The sequence below is a fragment of the Dendropsophus ebraccatus genome, chromosome 9 (assembly GCF_027789765.1).
Source record: "Dendropsophus ebraccatus isolate aDenEbr1 chromosome 9, aDenEbr1.pat, whole genome shotgun sequence".
NCBI classification, from domain to species: Eukaryota; Metazoa; Chordata; class Amphibia; order Anura; family Hylidae; genus Dendropsophus; species Dendropsophus ebraccatus.
The window spans coordinates 50,618,756-50,642,960 of record NC_091462.1 but is presented as its reverse complement, the minus strand read 5'-3'; the positions used below and the strand labels follow the sequence as shown (position 1 = coordinate 50,642,960).

Below are 24,205 nucleotides of genomic sequence, written 5' to 3'. Positions count from 1 at the left end.
TATTTTATTTCTGCCACATTTTATATACACCTTACTGACACCAGCTTAAAATCATTTAATAGTTCACAATTGCCGATATTATAGATTTTACAGTAACAAATTGCAAGCTATGCTAGTAACGCCCTGAGAAAAAATGGCGATGACAGCAAAATATAAACAGACATAAAGAGACAAAAAATTGTGTTCAATATGCAAAATGTGTGGCTGGTGTTGGTATCCACTGTAGATTGACAAGCCAACTATTCAAAACAATTGAGAATTTCTCAAATGTGTAAATCAGTTTTTCTTATCTCAGCTCACTAATATAGTTAATCTTGTAGGACTCGACAAGTTAAATATTCATGCTAATACAATCATTAAGCAAACTTGACTCCTTCTCTATCCAGCTCTTTCCCTCCCATTGTTTCCAGCTTGTTGTTTAGGCTATTGACCACCACTCTGCTTGGAAAGCATTGGTTTGGCTGGTATATATAGCTATTATATAGATGTATAGAAATAAAGTAAATATAACTGTAATACAGTGCTACCTTGGTTTAAGAGTAACTTGGTTTAAGAGCGTTTTGGTTTAAGAGCTCACAGTTTTTCAAAATTGTGACTTGGTTTAACCTCTTAAGGACGGAGCCAATTTCCGTTTTTGCGTTTTCGCTTTTTCCTCCTTGTGTTTAAAAGGCCATAGCAGTTGCATTTTTTCACCTAGAAACACACATGAGCCCTTATTTTTTGCGTCTCTAATTGTACTTTGCAATGGCAGACTTAATTTTTGCATAAAATATGCTGCAAAACCAGAAAAGAATTATGTGTGCGGTGAAATTGAAAAATAAACGCAATGCTTGTTCTTGTTTTTTTTTTTCCGTTTTTACGCTGTTTGTCCTATGGAAAAACTGACATGTTATACATGTTCCTCAAGTCGGTACGATTAAAATGATATGCAACTTTTATGTTATTTGATGACTTTTAAAAAAATAAAACCCTTCTACAGCAAAAAAACTTTCCCTAAAATTGCTCTATTCCCAGTTTTATAACGCTTTTATCCTTTGGTCCATGGGGCTGTTTGAGGTGTCATTTTTTGTGCCATGATGTGTTCTTTCTATCAGTACCTTGATTGCGTATATGGAACTTTTTGATCGCTTTTCATTACAATGTTTCTGGATTTGATGCGACCAAAAATTTTTCCACTTTGGGGGGTCTTTGCGCTTACGCTGTTTACTGTGCTAGATCAGGAATGTGATAAATTAATAGTTCTCGATTATACCATTATACGCGACAATACCAAACATATTTATTTATTTTTATTAATAAAATGGGAAAAGGGGGGTGATTCAAACTTTTATTAGGGGAGGGGGCTTTTTTTAATGGAAACTCTTTTTTTCTTTCACTTTCACTTTAATTTGAAGTCCCCCTGGGGGACTTCTAATACAGCTACACTGATCTCTCAGATCGGTGTTCTATTGCTTTGGCCTGCTGCAGGCCAATACAATAGAATATCGAGCCGGGATCAGCGTCATTACGTCGCTGAGGCCCGGCCTGGTAAGATGAAGGGATCCCCCCTTCGCGATCACAACGCGTGGGGGGGATCCGCCACTAGACACCAGGGATGGGCTGTATTTTACACTGTTAGACAGCTGTTTGACAGCTGCATCCAACGGTGTTAATTAGCAGGAGCGGCCGATCGGACCGCTCCCGCCAATAACCGCGGTCCCGTGCTGCAGATAGCAGTCGGGATTGCGGCAGTTCAGAGCGGAGTCGCGGCGTGGCCCCCCTGTGAACACCTCTTGGGAACATATGATGTACGGGTAGGGCATATGTCCCTGAGAGGTTAAGAGCATTGCTTTGCTTTAAGATCTCCCTGTACTGGGTGAGAAGGGGAGTGGGGGAGGGGCATTGTCTTCATAGCAGGGTCTACAGCCCTGTACTCTGACCCAGGAAGTATCCCTCACCTCCCAAATCATAGCAGATCCACTTCAGGCTGGGGCTTGCATCAGGTGACAGGACTGTGGAGGTAATCTCTCCATAGCTGTAACCCCTCTCTCCCCAGATAGAGAGTGCTGCTATACTGTGCTCACATCTGCCCTGTTCATTCCTTCATGCTCCCTCTGCAGTCTCTGTCAGCCCTTGTGTTTCCCATCCTCTCCATTACTGTACAGTAACTTATAATATCACATATTCTGCTGTTTCTGAATGTTTGTTTCATCTGTTCTACATGTTATTCAGAATAATAAATCATTATTTTTGGGGTTTGGAACCAATTGTCTGCATTTCTATGATTTCTTATGGGAAAATTTGCTTTGGTTTAGGAGTGATTTGGATTACAAGCACGGTCCCGGAACGAATTATGCTCGTAATCCAAGGCACCACTATATATATATATATATATATATATATATATATATATATATATATATATATATATATAGCTTTCAGAGCAGAGCAGTGATCGGTAATCTGACAATTACAATCAACAATAAATGAACAGACATATCAGGAGAAGGAGGCAAGACTGCTAAATGAATGTTTTTTGCAAAAATACTTACTATGACAAGCCCTACAAGTCTAACTATATTATTTGACATAAGAATACCTGCTTAATGTACTGTATAGGACAGAAAGGTCCCGAACAGATTATAGACTTTATAGCAGGATGCATGTGTCCAGATGTAAAGCAGCTAAAGTGACATGAACAGTATAAAACATAAAAAAAAAAAGTAGAGGAAATGGGAAGAAAACAGTATAAATAAAAATATATATTTTTTTTATATATCAAAGAACTAGCTGTATGACACCCAACCACAAGTCCTAAAGATAACCTAGTGGGACACTGCGTTAGCCACTAACAGTATAAAGTCTTGTCCAAACTGGACAATCCCATATCTAAGCCTTCTCTGAGCCTATAAAATGCTGTAGCCACCCATTCCAGTCACAGGAAATATTATATTACATGTTTCCTTTACAGGATGCCAGTTATGAAAACTAGTTTACGTGTAGGCAGACTGCCTAATTCACTTGTATGAGACGCAATTAAATCTCCTGATAGAGACAATGTAGGTTCAAATGTAGAGGTGGGTGGAACACTTTGGGCCAAATCTGGATTTTTTTTATATTACGATACTTAGTGTCATTACAGCAACAATGAATGCAACTGGTGTAAAAAGCATATTCTTCTTTGGCTAGTCTTCCTAAGATCAGTGATCTGTTTCACATATGGCTCTACTAGGCATTGCTCCCACCTAGCCAGAATTCTGTTCCACACAGATGAGGGGCAACACCCCAAAACAGCTGTCTGTGGATGGATACCTGACCTTGGTTTTTCCCTTGTCATTACATTGACTTATAGGACCACTTAATATAGTGGTTTTGGTGGTTTCCCTACAGGAGCCACCCCTTGGCTAGGCCTTTCCTGGAGAGATATCTGGCTAGTCCTGTGTTTCGAGACTCTTAAACGAGGCTCCATGGGCTACACTTTTTTGCATAGTGTAAAAAGTACAATGTCTCATATATGTGCCTTGGCATCTTACAACATACTACAACATAGGCTTCCATATAGTCTAATATAAGAAAATTACCATATGACATGAAGCCCTTAAGCAGGAGTATAGTGGTGACTTTTTCCCAGTAAGCCTGCTGTTTACTGACATTTCTCTATATTTAGGAGAAATGTCAGATTTTCATAACATTTTTCTTACCTGGAGGATGGGATAGCTCACACACAATGCTGTCTACCTTCAACTTGATTTAAAAAAAACAAACCCTTGAAATGGTGATGCTATCATTGGATATAGTAGAGAATATCAGATGTGGTAATTCATAGGGACTGACATAGATGTGTGTTTTGCTGTTCATTTGAATTGATGTTTTCATCATTCTCAATGTCCCTAGTGAATCTCAATTACGGCTCTGGGGCTATATGCCATCTCTTCAGGCAGATTTGATTTTACTGTCTAGGATTACCTGAGTTTAGCCATTGAGGCCAGCAGCAGACCCTGGCTCCATTTAATACTGACAGTGACAGACAATGCCACAACAAGACTTGCTCCTTATTAAGAAAGCGAACATTAGTTGAACAGCATCTTGTAGTCCATGGAGAATCGATAGCTGTAACAGTACATTAGTATCAAGCTACAGGATGAGGTCTCTGCTGTTTGAATAAGGGAACAGAGGGCAGGGACCAGCAGGGAAATTCTGCTAGAGATACCAGTCATACTGAGCTTCAAATGAGGAGGACGTGTTTTCAGGCATGTCTGAGTGGTGATCTACAGAGATTTACAGAGGAATTGGTTAAATGTGTGACTCCTTATATAGTGGGTGGATTTAAATTTATATCATAAATTACAAACAAGGGTTTAAAGGGAACATCATATGATATATGCAGATAGATCTATGTACAAGATCATGATACAAAATAGAACACAGCTTATAAAGACACAGACTGTGGTGACTTTACCAAAACAGTCCGGCAATAAAGAGGAATCACTGTGACGTCATCACAACAAAACGGTTTGGAGATAAAGAGGAATCACTGTGACGTCATCACAACAAAAAAGTCTGGAGACAAAGAGGAATCACTGTGGCGTCATCACAACAAAACATTATGGAGATAAAGAAGAATCACCATGACAACATCACAACAAAACAGCCTGGAGACAAAGAGGAATCACTGTGACGTCATCACAACAAAACAGTATGGAGATAAAGAGGAATCACTCTGACGTCATCACAACAAAACAGTATGGAGACAAAGAGGAATCATTGTGACATCATCACAACAAAACAGCCTAGAGACAAAGAGGCATCATTGTGACATCATCACAACAAAACAGCCTGGAGACAAAGAGGCATCACTCTGACGTCATCACAACAAAACAGTATGGAGACAAATAGGAATCACTGTGGTGTCATCACAACAAAACAGCCTGGAGATAAAGAGGAATCACTGTGGCGTCATCACAACAAAACAGTATGGAGACAAAGAGGAATCATTGTGACATCATCACAACAAAACAGCCTAGAGACAAAGAGGCATCATTGTGACATCATCACAACAAAACAGCCTGGAGACAAAGAGGCATCACTCTGACGTCATCACAACAAAACAGCCTGGAGACAAAGAGGAATCATTGTGGCATCATAACAACAAAACAGTATGGAGATAAAGAGGAATCACTGTGACGTCATCACAACAAAACAGCCTGGAGACAAAGAGGAATCACTGTGACATCATCACAACAAAACGGCTTGGAGATAAAGAGGAATCACTGTGACGTCATCACAACAAAAAAGCCTGGAGACAAAGAGGAATCACTGTGGAGTCATCACAACAAAACATTATGGAGATAAAGAAGAATCACCATGACGTCATCACAACAAAACAGCCTGGAGACAAAGAGGAATCACTGTGACGTCATCACAACAAAACAGCCTGGAGACAAAGAGGAATCACTGTGACGTCATCACAACAAAACAGTATGGAGATAAAGAGGCATCACTGTGATGTCATCACAACAAAACAGTATGGAGATAAAGAGGAATCACTCTGACGTCATTACAACAAAACAGTATGGAGACAAAGAGGAATCACTGTGACGTCATCACAAGAAAACAGCCTGGAGACAAAGAGGAATCACTGTGGCATCATAACAACAAAACAGCCTGGAGATAAAGAGGAATCACTGTGACGTCATCACAACAAAACAGCCTGGAGACAAAGAGGAATCACTGTGACGTCATCACAACAAAACAGCCTGGAGACAAAGAGGAATCACTGTGACGTCATCACAACAAAACAGCCTGGAGATAAAGAGGAATCACTGTGACGTCATCACAACAAAACAGCCTGGAGACAAAGAGGAATCACTGTGACGTCATCACAACAAAAAAGCCTGGAGACAAAGAGGAATCACTGTGGAGTCATCACAACAAAATATTATGGAGATAAAGAGGAATCACTGTGACGTCATCACAACAAAACAGCCTGGAGACAAAGAGGCATCACTCTGACGTCATCACAACAAAACAGTATGGAGACAAAGAGGAATCATTGTGGCGTCATCACAACAAAACAGCCTGGAGATAAAGAGGAATCACTGTGACGTCATCACAACAAAAAAGCCTGGAGACAAAGAGGAATCACTGTGGAGTCATCACAACAAAATATTATGGAGATAAAGAGGAATCACTGTGACGTCATCACAACAAAACAGCCTGGAGACAAAGAGGCATCACTCTGACGTCATCACAACAAAACAGTATGGAGACAAAGAGGAATCATTGTGGCGTCATCACAACAAAACAGCCTGGAGATAAAGAGGAATCACTGTGACGTCATCACAAGAAAACAGCCTGGAGACAAAGAGGAATCACTGTGGCATCATAACAACAAAACATTATGGAGATAAAGAGGAATCACTGTGACGTCATCACAACAATACAGCCTGGAGACAAAGAGGAATCACTGTGACGTCATCACAACAAAAAAGCCTGGAGACAAAGAGGAATCACTGTGGAGTCATCACAACAAAATATTATGGAGATAAAGAGGAATCACTGTGACGTCATCACAACAAAACAGCCTGGAGACAAAGAGGCATCACTCTGACGTCATCACAACAAAACAGTATGGAGACAAAGAGGAATCACTGTGGCGTCATCACAACAAAACAGCCTGGAGATAAAGAGGAATCACTGTGACGTCATCACAAGAAAACAGCCTGGAGACAAAGAGGAATCACTGTGGCATCATAACAACAAAACATTATGGAGATAAAGAGGAATCACTGTGACGTCATCACAACAAAACAGCCTGGAGACAAAGAGGAATCACTGTGGCATCATAACAACAAAACAGTCCGGCAATAAAGAGGCATCACTATGATGTCATCACACCAAAACAGTCCAACAATATAGAGGAATCACTGTGATGTCATCACAACAAAACAGCCTGGAGATATAGAGAAATCACTATGATATCATCACAACAAGACATCTCTACAATAAAGAGGCATCACTGTGATATCAGTATTTTTCAACAATATGATAATAAAATGTAGTCTTGGAATAAATATAAAACTTTTGTGACCTGTGCACAGTACAGCACGGCACTGAAACAAAGTCTCCACATGGCCGTGTACAAGACTATAATGTATGGTTCATGATTGCGAGCGGCCTGCAGATTTAAAAGGATTTGTTAATACAGATGAATAGATGTTAACAAAAATTGATGACAAACGGAACAGCCTTCCATTTACATCCATCGTTGTCTTCAATGGAAAATTTTGAATGCCGATTTACTCTGATTTTCTTTGAAAGAAAAGAAATGTGTATGACCCATTTCTTCTCTGTAAAAAAAATTGCAGATAAAAAAAGCACTAATATTAAACACATACAATGTAGATGTATTTATGAAAACACAACTGTTAAGGAGATCCAGTAGAACTAAAATCTAATAATGGCAAAACATGCAAAAAATATGCAATCGGAACAGTAACAATGGATCAACATAGATGGCAAATACTAAAGTGTGACTTCTAGTTCTACAATGTACTGTATGCTGAGGTCAAAGTACAGGGAGTACATACCAAATGGTTATAAAAGGCTATGTTCACACTTAGTATTTCCAGTCTTTTGGTTGCTATTTTGTGTGTATTATATTATATGTTATTACATTCAGGCAGTAGTACAAGATCAATGATTACTGATGAATGATTCCTGATTGCTGATCTAGTCTTCGTTTACTCTGATACTAATAAATACCTCTACCTATTGTCATCTCTTTGTTGAATTCTCATTACTAGTGATGAGCGAATACTGTTTGATCGAATAGATATTCGATCGAATAGTGAGATATTCGAATATTCGATATTCGTATGAATATCCCGCAAATATTCGATAAATATTCGATAAGCGTTCAAATCCCCCAGCTTCCGGTTTCACCCTCCAAATGGTCAAATAGATGTTTTTCACTAATCGAATACTTGTTCCCATACACTTTAATGAGATCGAATATTCGAATATTCGCGGGATATTCATACGAATATCGAATATTCGAATAGCTCACTATTCGCTCATCACTACTCATTACAAGAACTATAAGTAGGAAACATCTACAGAATGTTGTACTTAAATGAAAGAGAAGCTTCATCAGTAACCAATACCTATACAGTAAGTAATTTAGGCAAATGTACAAAGGATCAATGTGATGAGGATTGGAACTATCCATTAGCTTTAAGTGTACGAAGGACATGAACTAGTGTACGTACAGTAAAGTCTATTCCCTGCTCTAACCAGCGTTGCAGGGGACACCATACACTAGTCTTTTCTCTGCTGATATACGCTCAGATGTCATCACAGATTATCATTTCATCTTTAATAGTTTGCCAAAAGCGATCTGCAATGATCTAATTTCTTATTACATTGTTTTAATGAGACAGTGACCTCTTCCTTGGTGGCATGTAAGGTTACTCATACTGGGGCTTTACAAAAGAAAGGAAAAATTCTATTTAGTTTTTATATATTTTTTTTTTCTGTAGATAAATAGAAAATATCAGGATACGCTGTAAAAATACTGAAGGTACGCTGTCTCTTCTCGCAGACTGCACTGTAATACACCCAGAATGCAATCTATGGCACTTCCGGGCATTCCGTTCCCGCACCTGAAAAGACAGTATACCTGCAGGATCTTTACAGCATATCCTGAACCTGGTGATAGGTACGCTTTATAAATGTAATGCCTTATGGGGTAACGCATATCTCCTGCACTGTTCCAGATATATACATAATCTGCAATTCTTAAAGGAGAAGTCCAGCCAACTGGATAATCTGGTTGCAGGGGGGAACATAATAAAGAAGCTCTACTTACCTGTCCCTGTGCCCCATCAGTGCCACATTACCGCTCCCGGACCCCACAGGCCTTCTGGTGCCACTGGCCTCCCGCTGCTTGAACATTATGACCCGGAAGATGGATTGGCCGCTTAGCCAGTCGGTGACTAGAGCGGGACACCACTGCAGTCACTGCTCCAAATAAATGGTAATACTTTACTTTTTTGGACTAGTTTTGGCTTCATGGCTGCAATGTTTGTGGTGATTACAGTCATGTAATATCCTAAAAATAAAAAAACAACTGTATTGGCCAGACTTTATCCCTTTATCTACTTATGGTTAACTGAACACTCCGATGAACTTTTTTTTAGATGTGTTTTCTTTGGAGCTGGATCCTAGAATTCCTTGGCTTTGCATTACTTCTCATCTGTTTCATGCTACTCTGAGTATTGGAAGGGTTTATCCATCTTTGCTTTTTTCTCACTCATTGCTGTTTCTATCACTTTCAGAGAACAGGTTAAATTCTGTAAAATTCAATTCTCCTACCCATCGCTTATCATTAAGCAGCAGACCCAAAAATGCAGAAAATTTTCTTTTCAGGAAATCGTCAATCTCATCTAACAAAGTGTATGAAGAGATGACTCACTGGCTGGTTGAAGGCTTGTACGTAATGTCCCTGGCAAGGGTATAACCTTCATATCTTAGTGACTTCTGTCTCTCCAGGCAGTTACTCCTCAGGGAGAGTTTCAAATAATGACGTCACTAACATATTAGTGTCATTTGCACTTATTTTAACCCCTACACTGCTGGAGGTAAAGTCAAAAATGAGCAAATATTAATCTACAGGCTGGTTAAATGCCTGTGTGTCCGAAGATGTCTTAACTGTGTTACCTAATCTAGTATAAAATGTAAGTATGCATGATTTTATTTATTTAGATCAACATTCCCAGAAAAGCCATCATTTAAAGGTAAAAAAAACCCTGTATTAATAAAACATGAGATTGCAAGAAATATAACGTACCAAAGATGTATAAAGTATAAACACCTATCTCAGAGGTCCTTCAACCTAAAAAGCACTGATACATTTTAATGCTGTACAGAAAGAAAATGGTTGTACGGCCTTCTGTCGCATCTTCTCTTTTAAATAAAATCATAAAGCCAGTAGAGAGGAGCAGATGCAGGGTTTGGAGGTTTGAGTTTACACAAAGAGTACAAAGGTACACATGGGGTAGAACACGGTTACTATCATTTCATAGATACTCCAAAATGCATCTGACTGTTCTGGGCATAGATGGCACCCATACCCCCCCGACCCCCCCCCCCCCAAAAAAAGAAAAAGTAAGACTAAAGGCTCTCAAGCCAAATGATTATAGTCTGTAATTGGCCATTACCCACAAGACCACGATAAGCCGATATACGCAATGTTGGCTGATTGTGCGCTTTCAACATGTTGAAACGCAACGATCTGTGCAGTGATGATCAGCTGCTCATTGCTCCATGCAACAATGGTAGCAGACCGCCGCTGACTTCAATGGGCAGCTCAGATGATCTAAGGATTGTCCAGGCAGACCCTCCCGCAGATCTCCCCGACCCCTTCCACTGCTCCTCACTTGCTGTCTGTGCGTAATAGCACAGGCAACGAGTGTGTAATACGGCCTTAACCCTACAGGGATCTACTCCCATACAATGTTCTCAACTATGCCAGTGCCAATGCCATCTTCTCAACAACTATCTGAATCCACTAAGTGCTCTCAGGCCTCAGAACATCCATCTCCACACTACTATCCACTAGTGGTTAGCCACCTAAGTCTCTTATGTTGCCTACCATGCAGACAGGCTCTGGCCTACTTGTAAGCTCAGACCTATAGCTGACTTCATAGATACCAAATGCAGGTAAACATCAAGCACTGTCTATTGGTGCCCTACATTGTGTTATGCATCTTTCTACCAAAATCAGCACCCTCTGAGCCATCTCTGAGCATCTTCCTCCACCCAGCTGTTAGCTGAGTCCTCACTCATCCTCACTTCCATCTAATCTGGTGGGGAGTGATAGCACTGTCCTGTGGCTCTTTAGTTCCACAATTCTGCAACAGAGAATGGACTTTATACACAGGACAGTAAGACATGCATATGACAAAATATTTATGGTCAAACAGATGAACTTATTTGGACCCAACAGTTGCAGGACACCCTTGGTTTCAGAACACAGGTACAATCAGGGCTGTATTTGCCATTAGTCACTCATGGTCCTGTGCCTACGGCAGCAGTGTTGTTGGTGGTGGGGGGTTGCAGAACATCAGTGAGTACAAATAAAAAACAAAAAATAGATGAATACTTTTGATGTAGTTGCTTTCACTATACTGTGGCCTGGAGATTTTTATTTTATTTTCTTCCTTTGGTTAAATCTACATGGATCAGAACTGAAGCATTTGTAGCCACAGCACACCAACTAGGTCTATAATTGATTTTGCCACTTTGTGTGTGGAGATACACCCTAATGGGGTGTATTAAGTCTAAGGGCCTAGAACCACACATGCTGTCTTTACAATCAGGGTTGCACTAGTCACTTTATATAATGTAGATAACTAGGCTACAACCTGTCATGGACTGTGCCAACCAGCTAAGACTGAAACTCTGCGACCTGCAGAACATGGTGCAATAGGTAAGAACACAGGGTGGTCCAATTTATTTATTTATTTTTAATAAAAAACTGAAGACCAGAACAAGGCACACTCCAAGTTTATTTTGCAGAAAATACCAGGAGACAGTCATCATCCACTGCACGTCCCTTACGGACAATTTGCGCATTTATGCCGGGTTAACAATAATGATGAATAGTTGGAAGAACAAGCAGAGTCATTATGTAATCGCCTGTATGCACAGGGATACCCAGGAAAGGAGGTAAGTAAAGCTCTAGAGAGGTAGAGAACATGATCTTTCTACATTAATAAAATCTAGTAGGCACAGTAAAAGTGGTTGTAGGTTTGTGTTAATTTTTAAACATAGCCCAATGGATGATGTCATGTGGTGAGGCACTGAAGGAGATAAACAACCACTAGTAGCCTTTAAAAGGAGTAAGACCCTTTGTGACTGATTGGGGGTGTCTTTAAGCAAAAGAAACTGAATGAAAATTGGTTGGAGATAAGTAAACCACGGGGTAATTACACGTGCATTGTAAATATTCTAGTAACCTGAACAATGTTAGGGTAATATGATTAGGAGATGAGGAAATGGTAGCAAAGGATCCCATTACTTGTCGGAGATCATATCTTGCTCATGTAATCACTCGTAATTACAGTTTTTACTACATAGTAAAGACAATACATCCAATGCTTACTAGGTTTGCAGAACATTTGTGATCATATGACCAAATCATTTGAACATATTGTACATGTTCTGTACATGATTGCTGTATGACTGACATGCGTTGTATGGGCGTCAGGAAGAGAACAAAATGGAGTAGTTCTAAAAAAAAATAAATAAATACTAAGAGGGGAGGGTTTAAGACCACTTGGCCTGAATGACTGCTGGATGATCTTAGTTTGCTAATAACTGATAATTAGTTGCATTGTGGTCGCAAATACTTTTTAGTCCCTATTTATGTATATTTGATAATGTATGTTATTTTGTATTTTTCGATTATGAAGGGTACCTTTATAAGGGAGGTACTATGGAGTGATGCAGTGGGCTGGGAGGAAGCATGCTTGTGTTCATGCATGAAACAGTCGTTGCCCTCAAGTCTTCATCAGGACCAGCATTTATGGGATAAAGTTTTTGTTACATTGTTGGTGAGTGCCACATTAATTTTTCTTGTTCTTATGATGAGGTAGTATCAGACTCCATCGCTTAATGTTGAGCACCACCTGGTGAGAAGAGGGTCCAGTAGTGGTGCATAGCATAACACACATTGAGTGCCGTGGTGATCACTGGTAGTGGCGAGCCATCTGTTTTCGTACACAATGGTAACAGCAATTTCAATCCATCAATGTATGTTAGAGGAGGTTTTATTCTTTCTGGCCAATCTTCAAAGGTTTAATTAGCATATATTGATTCTTCTTGTCTTGTACTATATTTTCAACTGAAGTCAAGTTTTATATACTGGAATATTCCTTAAGGGTGGGTTAACACGTACTGGAATCGCAGCAAGTTCCACAGCAAAATCCACTGCGATTTCAGGTACCGTCAGTCTGTATAGGTTTAGATTCACACAGCAAAATTTTCATTCCGTTGTGAGTATGTAAACCCTGTCCCCCTTAACCCACCGTGGCCCGGTGAATACTTTACCCATCCGCGCTCCGGACTGCTTCTGTGGCTCCCTGCTCATCCCGATCAGCAGCGCATTGATTGGTTTAACGGGGCACCAGGGTTTCGGGAGCCACGGATGCAAGTCGGAGAACTGATGAAAATTCTGCTGCTTGAATGTAAACCTATTCAGACTGACAGTACTGGGAATCACAGCGGATTACGCAAAAAACTCGCAGCATGAAAACGGCTGCGATTCTGGTATGTGTGAACCCACCCTTAAGGGATATTCCAGTATATAAAACTTGACTCCAGTTTAAAATATTGTGCAACATAATAACAATGAATATAGAAGAAGAAGCAGATTATGAAAACAAAGCAGGCACATGGGGGATTAGTAACTCTCTATCTTTCAAACTGCACAGTTTTAGAAATACTTGTACATTTGTAATATGTTTCATTTTACATAATGTATGCGTTTAAACCTAGTCTTCCTAATGACCCCCCTCCCCTTTAAGTTAACAATTATATAACACAATGCCACAGTCTAAGCCTTACCCTTATATGACATTTGTACCATTGACTATTGATGCAATGTATAATTATAAAAGCTCCAAATATCTTACCGCTTCACCTAACAAATTCAGTTCACATATTCCTCCCACAAACAATAAGACATAGAAATCTAGTCCTATAAAAAGACATACAGTGCATTAGTTTGGAAGCTGAACCTCGTTTTGAGTGTATTTTATTGAAGGGAATCTGTGCATTGTACTATACTTTGATCTGTGATAGAAGTTTGGGAACCCCTGTGTAGCTACTTCAGATTAAATGTACCCAGATTCAATCAATGGCAGAAGCAGAAATGCAGGTGCTTAAAAAGACTGTCCGCAAAGGGGAGAGGAATGAAAATAGCTAAATAGAGAAGCAGATGCCAAAATCCAAGCCCAGAATCAATATTATATACAAATGATGTCATGCTGGCTTCTTAGGGATAACAGTGCTGTGCTGGAATATGAAAAACCACTATTGATTTTATGCTCCTACTTGATCCTGTCTGTTTTACTAAGACAAGCTGTGGAAGACATCAAAACCCACTAGACAATATATATATGGAGAACTACCCCCCCCCCCCCCCTAGGACATAGGCTAGGTTCACACTATATAAAATTGACAGAATTCTTTCATAACAATGGCCCTCATTGCACAAATAACTTTTGTTCTGAAATCATTTTTATATAGTGTGAACAGAGCCATAGATTGTTTTTACTGAAAAAGAACCTAAGTACTGTATTAGAATGATTGGAAAAAATTACTCTCATAGAAAGACTATATAATAACAAGAGGCCATCATAATCTATTTATTATGGAGGTACGTTAGTAAAATGCATTACAAATAGAAATTTGGTTACTTTGTTTACCACTGGCTTTATTGTGGAGATATCGCCTGTGTTCTGATCCTCACTGTACCATGTGATCACCTAATAGACTTGCTGAATCTTACATCGACTTGTGAGCACACATGAAATCAGCTTCTCTAGTCATTCCTATAAGAGGCACATTGAGCCTCTCATAGGAATGTATAGAAACTGAAGTCCTGTTTGCACACAAGAGGGTGTGAGATTGAGTGGGTCCATTAGATGATGGCATGGTACAGTAGGGAACACAGCTCTACAATGAAGGCAGTGGGAAGTAAACAAAGTAACAAAATCTCTATATACATAATGCATTTTGCTAACATACCAGAGAATCTACGTTTTGGTGTTAAACAAACCAAAGTAAGTGTATACTACAGATTCTTCAAACTGGCCATCTTTGGCTTTGATACCTTGCACACTCCTGGCATTCTCTCAATCAGCTTTATGAGGTAGTCATCTGGAGAACCATCTCGAAACAGACTAAAACCAGCACAGTGCCCTCCTGATATTAAAAAGGAACTATCAGCAGGTTAGATGAATGAAAACTGCTGATAGCCCCCTATTGTACAGGAGATGCAGAGTAGGTAGGTATGTCTCTTACCTTCATCCTCTGCGCTGTTCCGGTGCAGTTAGTAGTTAGCTCCACGGTGCTGTAAGACTGTTAGGTGCACTGTGGCACCCATTAGGAGCACCGCCTGTCCCATAGCACCGATCCAGCCAGCTCCCTTCATTGATTATAATTAGAAAAGGCTGGACACTTTGTGGGCGGGCAGTGCCTTTAACGCGTGCTTCGGTGCTCCTAACAGTCTTAATAAACCTGGAGCAAACTACTAAGTGCACGGAAACAACGCTGAGGATGAAGGTAAGAGACATAGCTTTCTTCTCAGCGTCTCCTGTGCAATAGGGGGCTATCAGCAAGTTTGATTTGTCTAACCTGCTGATAGTTCTCCTTTAATAAATCAGTTTGTTATGTGTAACATGTTATGTGTTATCTGTGACAGTGCCAAATCCTGACAATGTGCTCTTGGATACCCCTAACTAAATTTTAAATAAATTAGAATTTCAGTTTTTTTTTTTGTCTGTACTTAAGCCACAAGCAGCGTGCAACCTGCAGTGTAAACAGAGTCATAGATGTGCTGCTAATTTTTCTTTTTTTTTCTGTTAAATGTGTGTGTGTGTGTGGGGGGGTGGGGGGGGGGGTGGCTACCTCCTGTTGGCTTGTTTTCCACCCATGTCCCAAGGGTGCTATAAAAGAGATCTTTGGCTCCTATCGGGCCCAGAGAGGCAATTGCTAGTGTGAAAATGCTAGAGTAGGGACAATGTCTCTGAGGACACCTAAACGTGGCGACATGGTACACTCTGTTTGATCAAAAATTTTGCTAAAATCCTCACTTTTTTAATATCTACAGAGCAGGTGTTTATCATGTGTACACTGGGAGGAGTATATACGGTTTATCATGTGTACACTGGGAGGAGTATATAGGGTTCTGTTTTTTTGTCTGTACTTAAGCCACAAGCAGCGTGCAACTTGCAGTGTGAACAGAGTCATAGATGTGCTGCCAATTTTTCCTTAAATTGTAAAGAAAGCCTGGTCTGAAAAAATTACATATGCTTTCCAAACAGCTATTAAGAACCAAAAGAATTCAAGGTCTGATGTTTCCACAACTTTAGAGCCATTTGGATATTTAGTATAACATAGCATATCTTTATTGTACCATACACTAAAGACTAATCTATGCAACAAACTGGTCGTGTGCCATATACCCGATTGACTCTATAACACCACTGTAACCAGTTTGTGTAAAAGATAAATGTCCTGCCCTGACAGATGAGCACATCAGGGAACTGGACCATAATTTGACAGCAACAGTCTCCGACATTTACAAGTGTGCTTTATAAAAGATAGAGATAAGTGCCAAGAGGATTTCAGGCGGTCACGTCTATGTGCCTTTTCACATTATGAACTATGTGTTCATTTTCCATTGTGTGTTGTCCATGGAAAATATTTCTCTACAGCCAGTACAGAATACAGTCGAGCTATAGCACTCTTAAGCATTCAGAGAAGGTACACTCGGGAAAAGCAAGCTACTAATCTGATTACAGAATATACTGGTCATAGAAGTACTTTCCACTGCACTTCTATTTTTAATGGTACCATTGTTCCCAGGTCCGGATATAGTTGAACTCTTAATGCATTATTAGTGCATTCACAGCATTAGATTGACAAGACCTGCCCCCACTCTCCATTTTGTGTATGAACCAATGGTCTTGTGTCACAGTGTTACAGTAAATTCTGCTTTTCCGCAGAGGTAATCAGTGTATTAATGGGGGAAATTAGCATTTAGTGCACACAGTGAAGGATCTGTTCTTGTAAGAGCTACAATAAACAGATAATGAATTACATTGCTTGCTATTCAGCGAAAATCACTCACAGATTTCAACCTTTTAAATGCTCTTAAATGATTTCAAACCATTTAGGTTTTATTAATAACGTGTGAAGAGAGGAAACATTTACCCAAATATTATAATCATAGAACAGTCAGAAACCATGGAGAGCTAATTCAGGCAGCAGTAAACAAGCCGCTGGTGTAATAAATCCTCTGACACATCATGTAAAACCTGATTTGTCAAAAAATGGAAAATAAAAGGTTTAAATGGAATGTTTGTAAAAATTGACGCTACAAAATTTGTGCTTTCTATGGCTGTGTACAGGGTTAGAGTCAGCTACTAGAACAGAGGTGTCAAATTCACGGCCCTTCAGCTGTGCAAAATTACCAATCCCGTCATGTCTGGATAGCCAAAGCTTTAGCTGTCCAGGCATGATGGAAACTGTAGTTTTGCACTAGCCGGAGGGCCACAGTTTGTACCTGTGTACTACAGCATCATATGGACTCCAGTTTTACATAATAAGGCTAAGTTCACACAAGGTAAATTTTCAATAAATAACACCGGCCGTTATTTTTTGAAAAGTAAAATGACAATGACATTGTGTCCTATGGAATCCCGGCCAGAGTGTTTACACTCTATATACACTCAGAACAGGATTTCATGTGGCCACATGCGTTAACTTCCCTGACAGCGGCTGATCAGTGACACTGCTATGTCACAGAACCGCCACTGTCATATACTGTGTGAACCGGGCCTTAGGGTATGTTCACACTGAGCACATGTGGCGGAATTCCGCTGAGGAATCCCGTCTCCCTTAGTGTATCACTGTTTCCTAATGGGAGGGCTCACGCACCTCCGAGTGCATTGCTCTCCACTCAAGGAATTGACATCTCGCGCATAGGTGCGTTAGCTCTCCCAGCGGAGAGTTCCGCCACATTTGCTCAAAGTGAACATACCCTTAGTATGCAAAGGTCCAGCAGAAGACATCCCTATTTGGAGCTAACTTTGAAGCCATTTAAATGCAGCTAGAGTCTACTTGTACGGGCAGATTAGTAATATTGCAGTGTAATGGTAATCACACTGTTGTAATGTATAGTAAATAGTTGTGTTGTTTCCCTTTGCTGGAGGAAAATAACATGGGGGGGGGATTTATGAACCCAAAGAGTGCCGGGGAGGGGGGTTGGTAATGGGGGGCACCGGCTCTGGGTCCGCTTAATTTATAATTTTTGATAAGGAAACCTACACCAGCTCTGGCAATGCGTCTCTACATAAAGTATCTGTGCTGTGGGAACATTTTTTAGCCTGGCGCAAAAGACGCCTGACTTATTAAATGTCCCCCATAATCTTTTTCGACAGCTGACATCTTCAGAGATATGAATTCTTTATATGCTCTGCATCTTGTTAGTCACTATTAACCCCTTAGCGACCCATGACGTACCTGGTACGTCATGGTGCAGCGGGGGGTGTTCAGAGCGGGGTCCGCTCCGGCTAATTAAGCACTTCAATGCAGCTGTCAAACCTGACGCTGATCCCGGCTCGGCAATAGATTGCTGTGGCCTGCAGCAGGCTATAGCAATCTATCACCGATATGATGGATCATTGCTGTGTATATACACAGCATTGATCTCTATGAGAGATGAGAAAAGTCCCCCAGGGGGGCTTCTAGTTTATGTAAAAAAAAAGTAAAAAAGTGTTTTTATTAATAAAAAATCGCCTCTCATAAAGTCCTATAACCCCCCTTTTCCCATTTTATAAATATAACTTATTAAATAAACAAATAAATAAACATATTTGGTATCGCCGCGCGTGTAATCGCCCGAACTATTAATTAATCACATTACTGATCTTGTACGGTAAACGGCGAAAGTGCAAAAAAATTCCAAAGTGCAAAATTGCGCTGTTTTGGTCGCATCAAATCCAGAACAAATTTAATAAAAAGTGATCCAAAAGTCGTATATGCGCAATCAAGGTACCGATAGAAAGAACACATCATGGGCGCAAAAAATGACACCTCACACAGCCCCATAGACCAAAGGATAAAAGCGCTATAAGCCTGGGAATAGAGCGATTTTAAGGAACGTATATTTGTTAACAATGGTTTGAATTTTTTAAAAGCCATCACATAATATAAAAGTTATACATGTTACATATCATTGTAATCGTAACAACTTGAGGAATATGCATAACAAGTCAGTTTTACCATGCTCGCTAATTCTCACAACATAGCCTCATAGACTTACATTTTCAAAATTAACCAATCAGGAGATAGGGCTGCCACACTCTCTCCCTGGCTATATCTCCTGATCACAACGGATGTCAGCAGCGAGACCCAGTGCAATCAATAAGTTTTGACATACCTGATACTATGTCAAAAGTTATTTTTAATGACAAGTACTCTTTAACCATGACATAGGGAAGTAATTTGTCCATTTCTGGGAGGCAACCTTCACCATGCAAATTATGCTGTTTACCATGCAAGTTTATGGAGGAGAAATTCAGTAGTATTCTACCAGTGGTTGGCAATAATGTAATGCAGTTTACTGCAGAGAGTATTTATTAGCTTCAGGTCCTAATATAAAGAGGAGGTGCATTATAATGAAATCATATATATATACACATAATTATTTGATCTCTATTCCTCACCTGTGAGTTTGCTGTCATCTGGTGAGAGTGCGCTCTTGGTGTCTGAGATGTCTTTATGAGATGCTAAGAAGAGAACCACTTCACCTTTCTCATTCTTTATTGGAACAATGTCAAGGAGACACCAGAATGATCCACCTACAAGCGGAATAAAAGATGTGAGTAATCTTTTCCTGTTACAGAATGATTCTTCACACAGACAGGCTAATACTCCAGCAGCAGATGCACAAACACAAATAGGTTTTCTTGTTGTTTTACAACTTATATAACCAAATAACTTTTTACCTTTTTTAAATTAAGTAAAAGATGTTGGTTCTTGCTCCAGCCATAATTTTTCCTTTCAGCAGATAATGGTCCAGATTTATATAGGCTGCACCAAAATCTAGTCCGCTGTTACACCAAAATCTGGCACATGTTTAAATTCCAACATTTATTAAATAGATGCCCCAAAATTATAACATTTTGATAAGCTTTATGGGGGAGATTTATCAATGTTGCACCTCTGACATATGCCAGGGAGAAAGCACAGATTATTGCCTTCTCCTTGGTGTATGCCAGCTGTAACCCCCACTTGCCTGAAGGGCAGTCGGGGGGGGGGGGGGCAGCAGGGTGAGGAGGAAGTGTGACCTCCCCCCATGCCAGATTTATTATGAGTTACACCTGCTCCCAAGCAGGTATAGACTTGTACGGCAGGGTCAGTTGGCTGTACTATGAGGCATATTCCAGCTGTAACCCCGCCCTCCTAAAGGGCAGCCTGGGGGAGGGGGGAAGGAGGCGTGACCCACTCACAGGTGTAAATTGTGATACCAATCTACACCTGCTCCCAAGCAGGCCTAGATTTGTACCACGCACTCTTAGTAAATCCAGTCGGGGAGGGTGTGTGGCTTTATTTAAGACTGGTGTAAAAGTACAACAGTCTTGGTAAATGCCCCCCCTGTGGGTTCTTGTATTGTTTTATGTGTGATGATATTGAACAAATTGGAATCCATGAAAATAGTAACGGCCCTGGATCCACCGGAGCAGAAGCCACTGATATTTAAGTATTGCACCCCCTTCTATAATGTTCATATGCTGTAATAAGGCAATAAATAGCTTATTCTGGCCTCAGTTTCTTTGTAGACATATTTTAAATAGTGAATACAAAAAAAAGCCATGGGCATAGATTCTGAATCGCTACAAAGTTTATTTATCACAATTATAATGATGACATGATAAAAAATAATATAAAAATATCACTAAAAAGTATTTAAAAACAACCAGGTACAATACATATAAAATAGACAACAACATAGGTTAAATGGGTGGTCAATGTAAAAAATATGTCCCAATGGTATGTCCTCCCTCAAAGTAAACCTGCTATCCCAGCAATTTTATGGCTCAAGACACACCGGAGGTCATCATAAACCGTATCAACACTCACCCATTACTCCTATGAGGGTCACAGCTGTCCCTACGTACGTTTCACCACAATCGGGCTTCTTCTTCCCTGAACATTGACCACCCATTTAACCTATGTTGTTGTCTATTTTATATGTATTGTACCTGGTTGTTTTTAAATACTTTTTAGTGATATTTTTATATTATTTTTTATCATGTCATCATTATAATTGTGATAAATAAACTTTGTAGTGATTCAGAATCTATGCCCATGGCTGTTTTTTGTATTCATCTTTATGGTGGGTTTTTCTGATAATAGAGTAGAGTGACACCCATAGCTATAACTAATTAGTAAGCTATACTGTGATTAAGGGTGATTAAGTCCCTCTACCGTGAACCTTTCTGTATATATATATTTTAAATAGTTAAATTCTGCCCTCAGCTTGACAGGTTTATTATCAGCAATGCTTGGAAGTCTTTATCTTAATTTTAAGAAAGAGGCTTTTAGGTAAAAAATGGATTATGGGCTTAAAACAACCTCTTATATTCAACCATTCTCTGAAATATCATTGTCTAATGTGATGGAAACTCTGGTCTGAAGTAAAAGTAAAAAAATATAATAAATTTCCTAATATAAAATTATTGGAATAGCTCCATAAACATGAAACCCGGCAAAACTTCAATGACCTGACATCATTACAACCTTAGAACATCATTACAACCTTTGTCATCTTGCATTGACTGAATAGAAGTTGTTGTGAATGACATTTGTATTCTACTGATGGGGTTTCCTGATCATTTGTGTTTCTTATTAGATATTTTCAGCTCATAAAGAAGCAATTCTTTTATGAGTTTTATATGATGTAATTTCCTAATATAATCATAAAATTAATTATAAACTGGAGCTTCACTTTTATTAGATGCAGGCATTGTTAGCCATGTATAAGACGTATTTTAAATTCATATCAAATGATGCTTCCAGCAACTTCAAGTCTAAGAGGTTCGATGTAATCTTCAAATTTGGACCTCTCCTTACTGCTATTTTGTTTTGACAAATATTACTAGGAAACTTGTACTGAACAAGGAACTGAGTGGAATTTCTTTTTTGTCTGATTAGTTCAAATTTTAAAAGTTTGCTTCCACTATCCCGCAATCTCTTTGTGTCAGCGTCTCTATGTGGTTCCTACAATGAAAAGAGGAATAGGTATGATGGCAAGGGTGTGCTTTATTAGTGACACTCCTCCCAACATTACCATTATCCCTCATTGTACCATTAACAAAATTAATTAAGACTGGTTTCACAAAAAGCAAACTCAAAGCTATGCAAGAACAATCTGATCGCTTTCACGGACCACCGGAGGTCTCTTACCTTTCTCCGTGCCGTCCGATCTGCGCTCTGCTGATTGAGTCTGCCACAAGCAGGCTCAACCAGCAGAGTTCCTATAACACTGATCAATGCTATGCCTATGCCTCAGGGAAAATAAATGGAAAAGTCGTATGGTGTAAACCTTAAAAGAGGAGAATGAGAGGGAGGTTATAGGGGGAATGACCTGGAAAGAGTAGTCTGGGGAGAGAAGTATACCGACTCCTACACCAGAATGATGTATCTCATTGTTCTGTACAGCTAATTTAGAGATCTCCTCCTGAATAACATGGACAATAAGTAGTCCTCTCCATTATAAGCATGAGCTCAGTAGTCCTGGATATTCATGAGCAGAAAACTCCACCCACCAGCTGCTGATTGGCAGTCATCTATCCATCCTGTGTGTAGGCAGTCAACTGTGAATCAATAGCTGGAGGGCGGGGGAGGGGTGCGGCAAGAATCCTATTCTTCTGCATATTAGAAGAATAGTTTATATATTAGAAGTCACTAGTTTATACTGCCCTCATTTAACGCAGCATAAATCTTAGTGACAGATTCCCTGGTAAAACAGTCATGCCCCTTACACTTGTTTCATTTCAATGGTTAACTGTGTCACCTAGGTGGGGTTTCATGGCAGTTGAGCCCTATCTCACGGCTGGAGAGGGGGCCCAAGTGCCTTGAAGCCCCGTCTAGGTGACACTGTTCATTGATTAAATTAAGCTATTTTAGAGCAGAAGCAAGACACAGACAAATGTAATACAGATATATATCAAATGTGTAGCATCTAAGCTTGTGGATGGTGCATAGAACTGCACATAGAGAAAGGCGAGTGACTATCACTTTAAGCTTTGCAAATTCTAAAGCACCAGCACGATAGTCATACAGTATGTTTTTTTCAACTCCAGCATTGCACAACTAAAAGCTAAACAACTGTAACTGGGAACACTATGTATCTGGATACGATCATCAGTCATAACATTTCCATTTAATCAAACTTCTACAACTCTGGCTATTTCAGATCACTTCAATCAATTTCAATAATGAATTCTTGTCAAAGCAAGACCAATTTCTATAATTCAGTGTTCTTTTAGCTATGAAATTAGGAATGTTTGTAGAAAATCATTACATTCTATGGCCCCTCTTGACGGATACAGCCGTTGGAGTTACACATTATCACATTCTATTACTCTTTTCATAAAAAGGCATCAAATGATGTACTATTGTGATTTAGAGAAGTATAATTAGCTGATATATTGGTTGTAGATTGTTAAAAAGTACAATGTAACTGAGCCTAGTTAATGTTAAAGGGGAACTATCAGTAGGTTAGAAGCATCTAACCTGCTATGTCTCTAGAGCACACAGGGCACAGAGAATGGTGGTAGCTTTCTTACCTTCATCCTCTGCACCGTTATCAGGATATTTTTGGGTAGTTGACTTCATATGCAAATGAGGTGTTTCAGTGGGGTGGTGCTCTGCTATCATTTATTAGGAGAGAGGGGGTGAAATCATATAAAATGAACTAGTAATATCCCAATAATGGCTCTGAGAATGAATGTAAGAAAATTACCTTCATCCTTAACGTCCCGTGTTCTATAGTGACTTATCAGCAGGTTAGATGCTTCCCTTTAATATTTTTATTTCTATGCTCTATTTCTATGTAAAATAATACTTATAGATGTTATAAAATTCTGTACAATACATTAAATTATTACTTATTATTACTTAAAATGCTAGTACAATACCCCTTTAAATAACATAAAGTTGAAAGGAACTTCCTAAACTTAAGTTATCAGTTAATAGATTTAACAAAGTTAATTCTAAAACTTCAATTTTTATCTTTTAACATACAAACAATCCTTTGCTATAAGCCAACAAAGGAGAAGTCTAACTAGTCCTCTACATTATGTGCTTGAGCTGAGTAGTCCTCTCCATTATATGCTTGAGCTGAGTAGTCCTCTCTATGCATCAA

General features: G+C 39.5%; 1 protein-coding gene across 1 annotated transcript in view; it reads right to left on the bottom strand.

Annotated features, from left to right (window-relative positions):
* The window catches only part of LOC138802096 (voltage-gated delayed rectifier potassium channel KCNH8-like), a 340,813-nt gene that overhangs the window by 88,732 nt on the left and 227,876 nt on the right, over positions 1 to 24,205 (bottom strand). Inside the window, exon 3 of the mRNA XM_069985236.1 lies at positions 19,500 to 19,634. Coding sequence (XP_069841337.1) covers positions 19,500 to 19,634 — 135 coding nt within the window. The remainder of the gene's footprint in view (positions 1 to 19,499; positions 19,635 to 24,205) is intronic.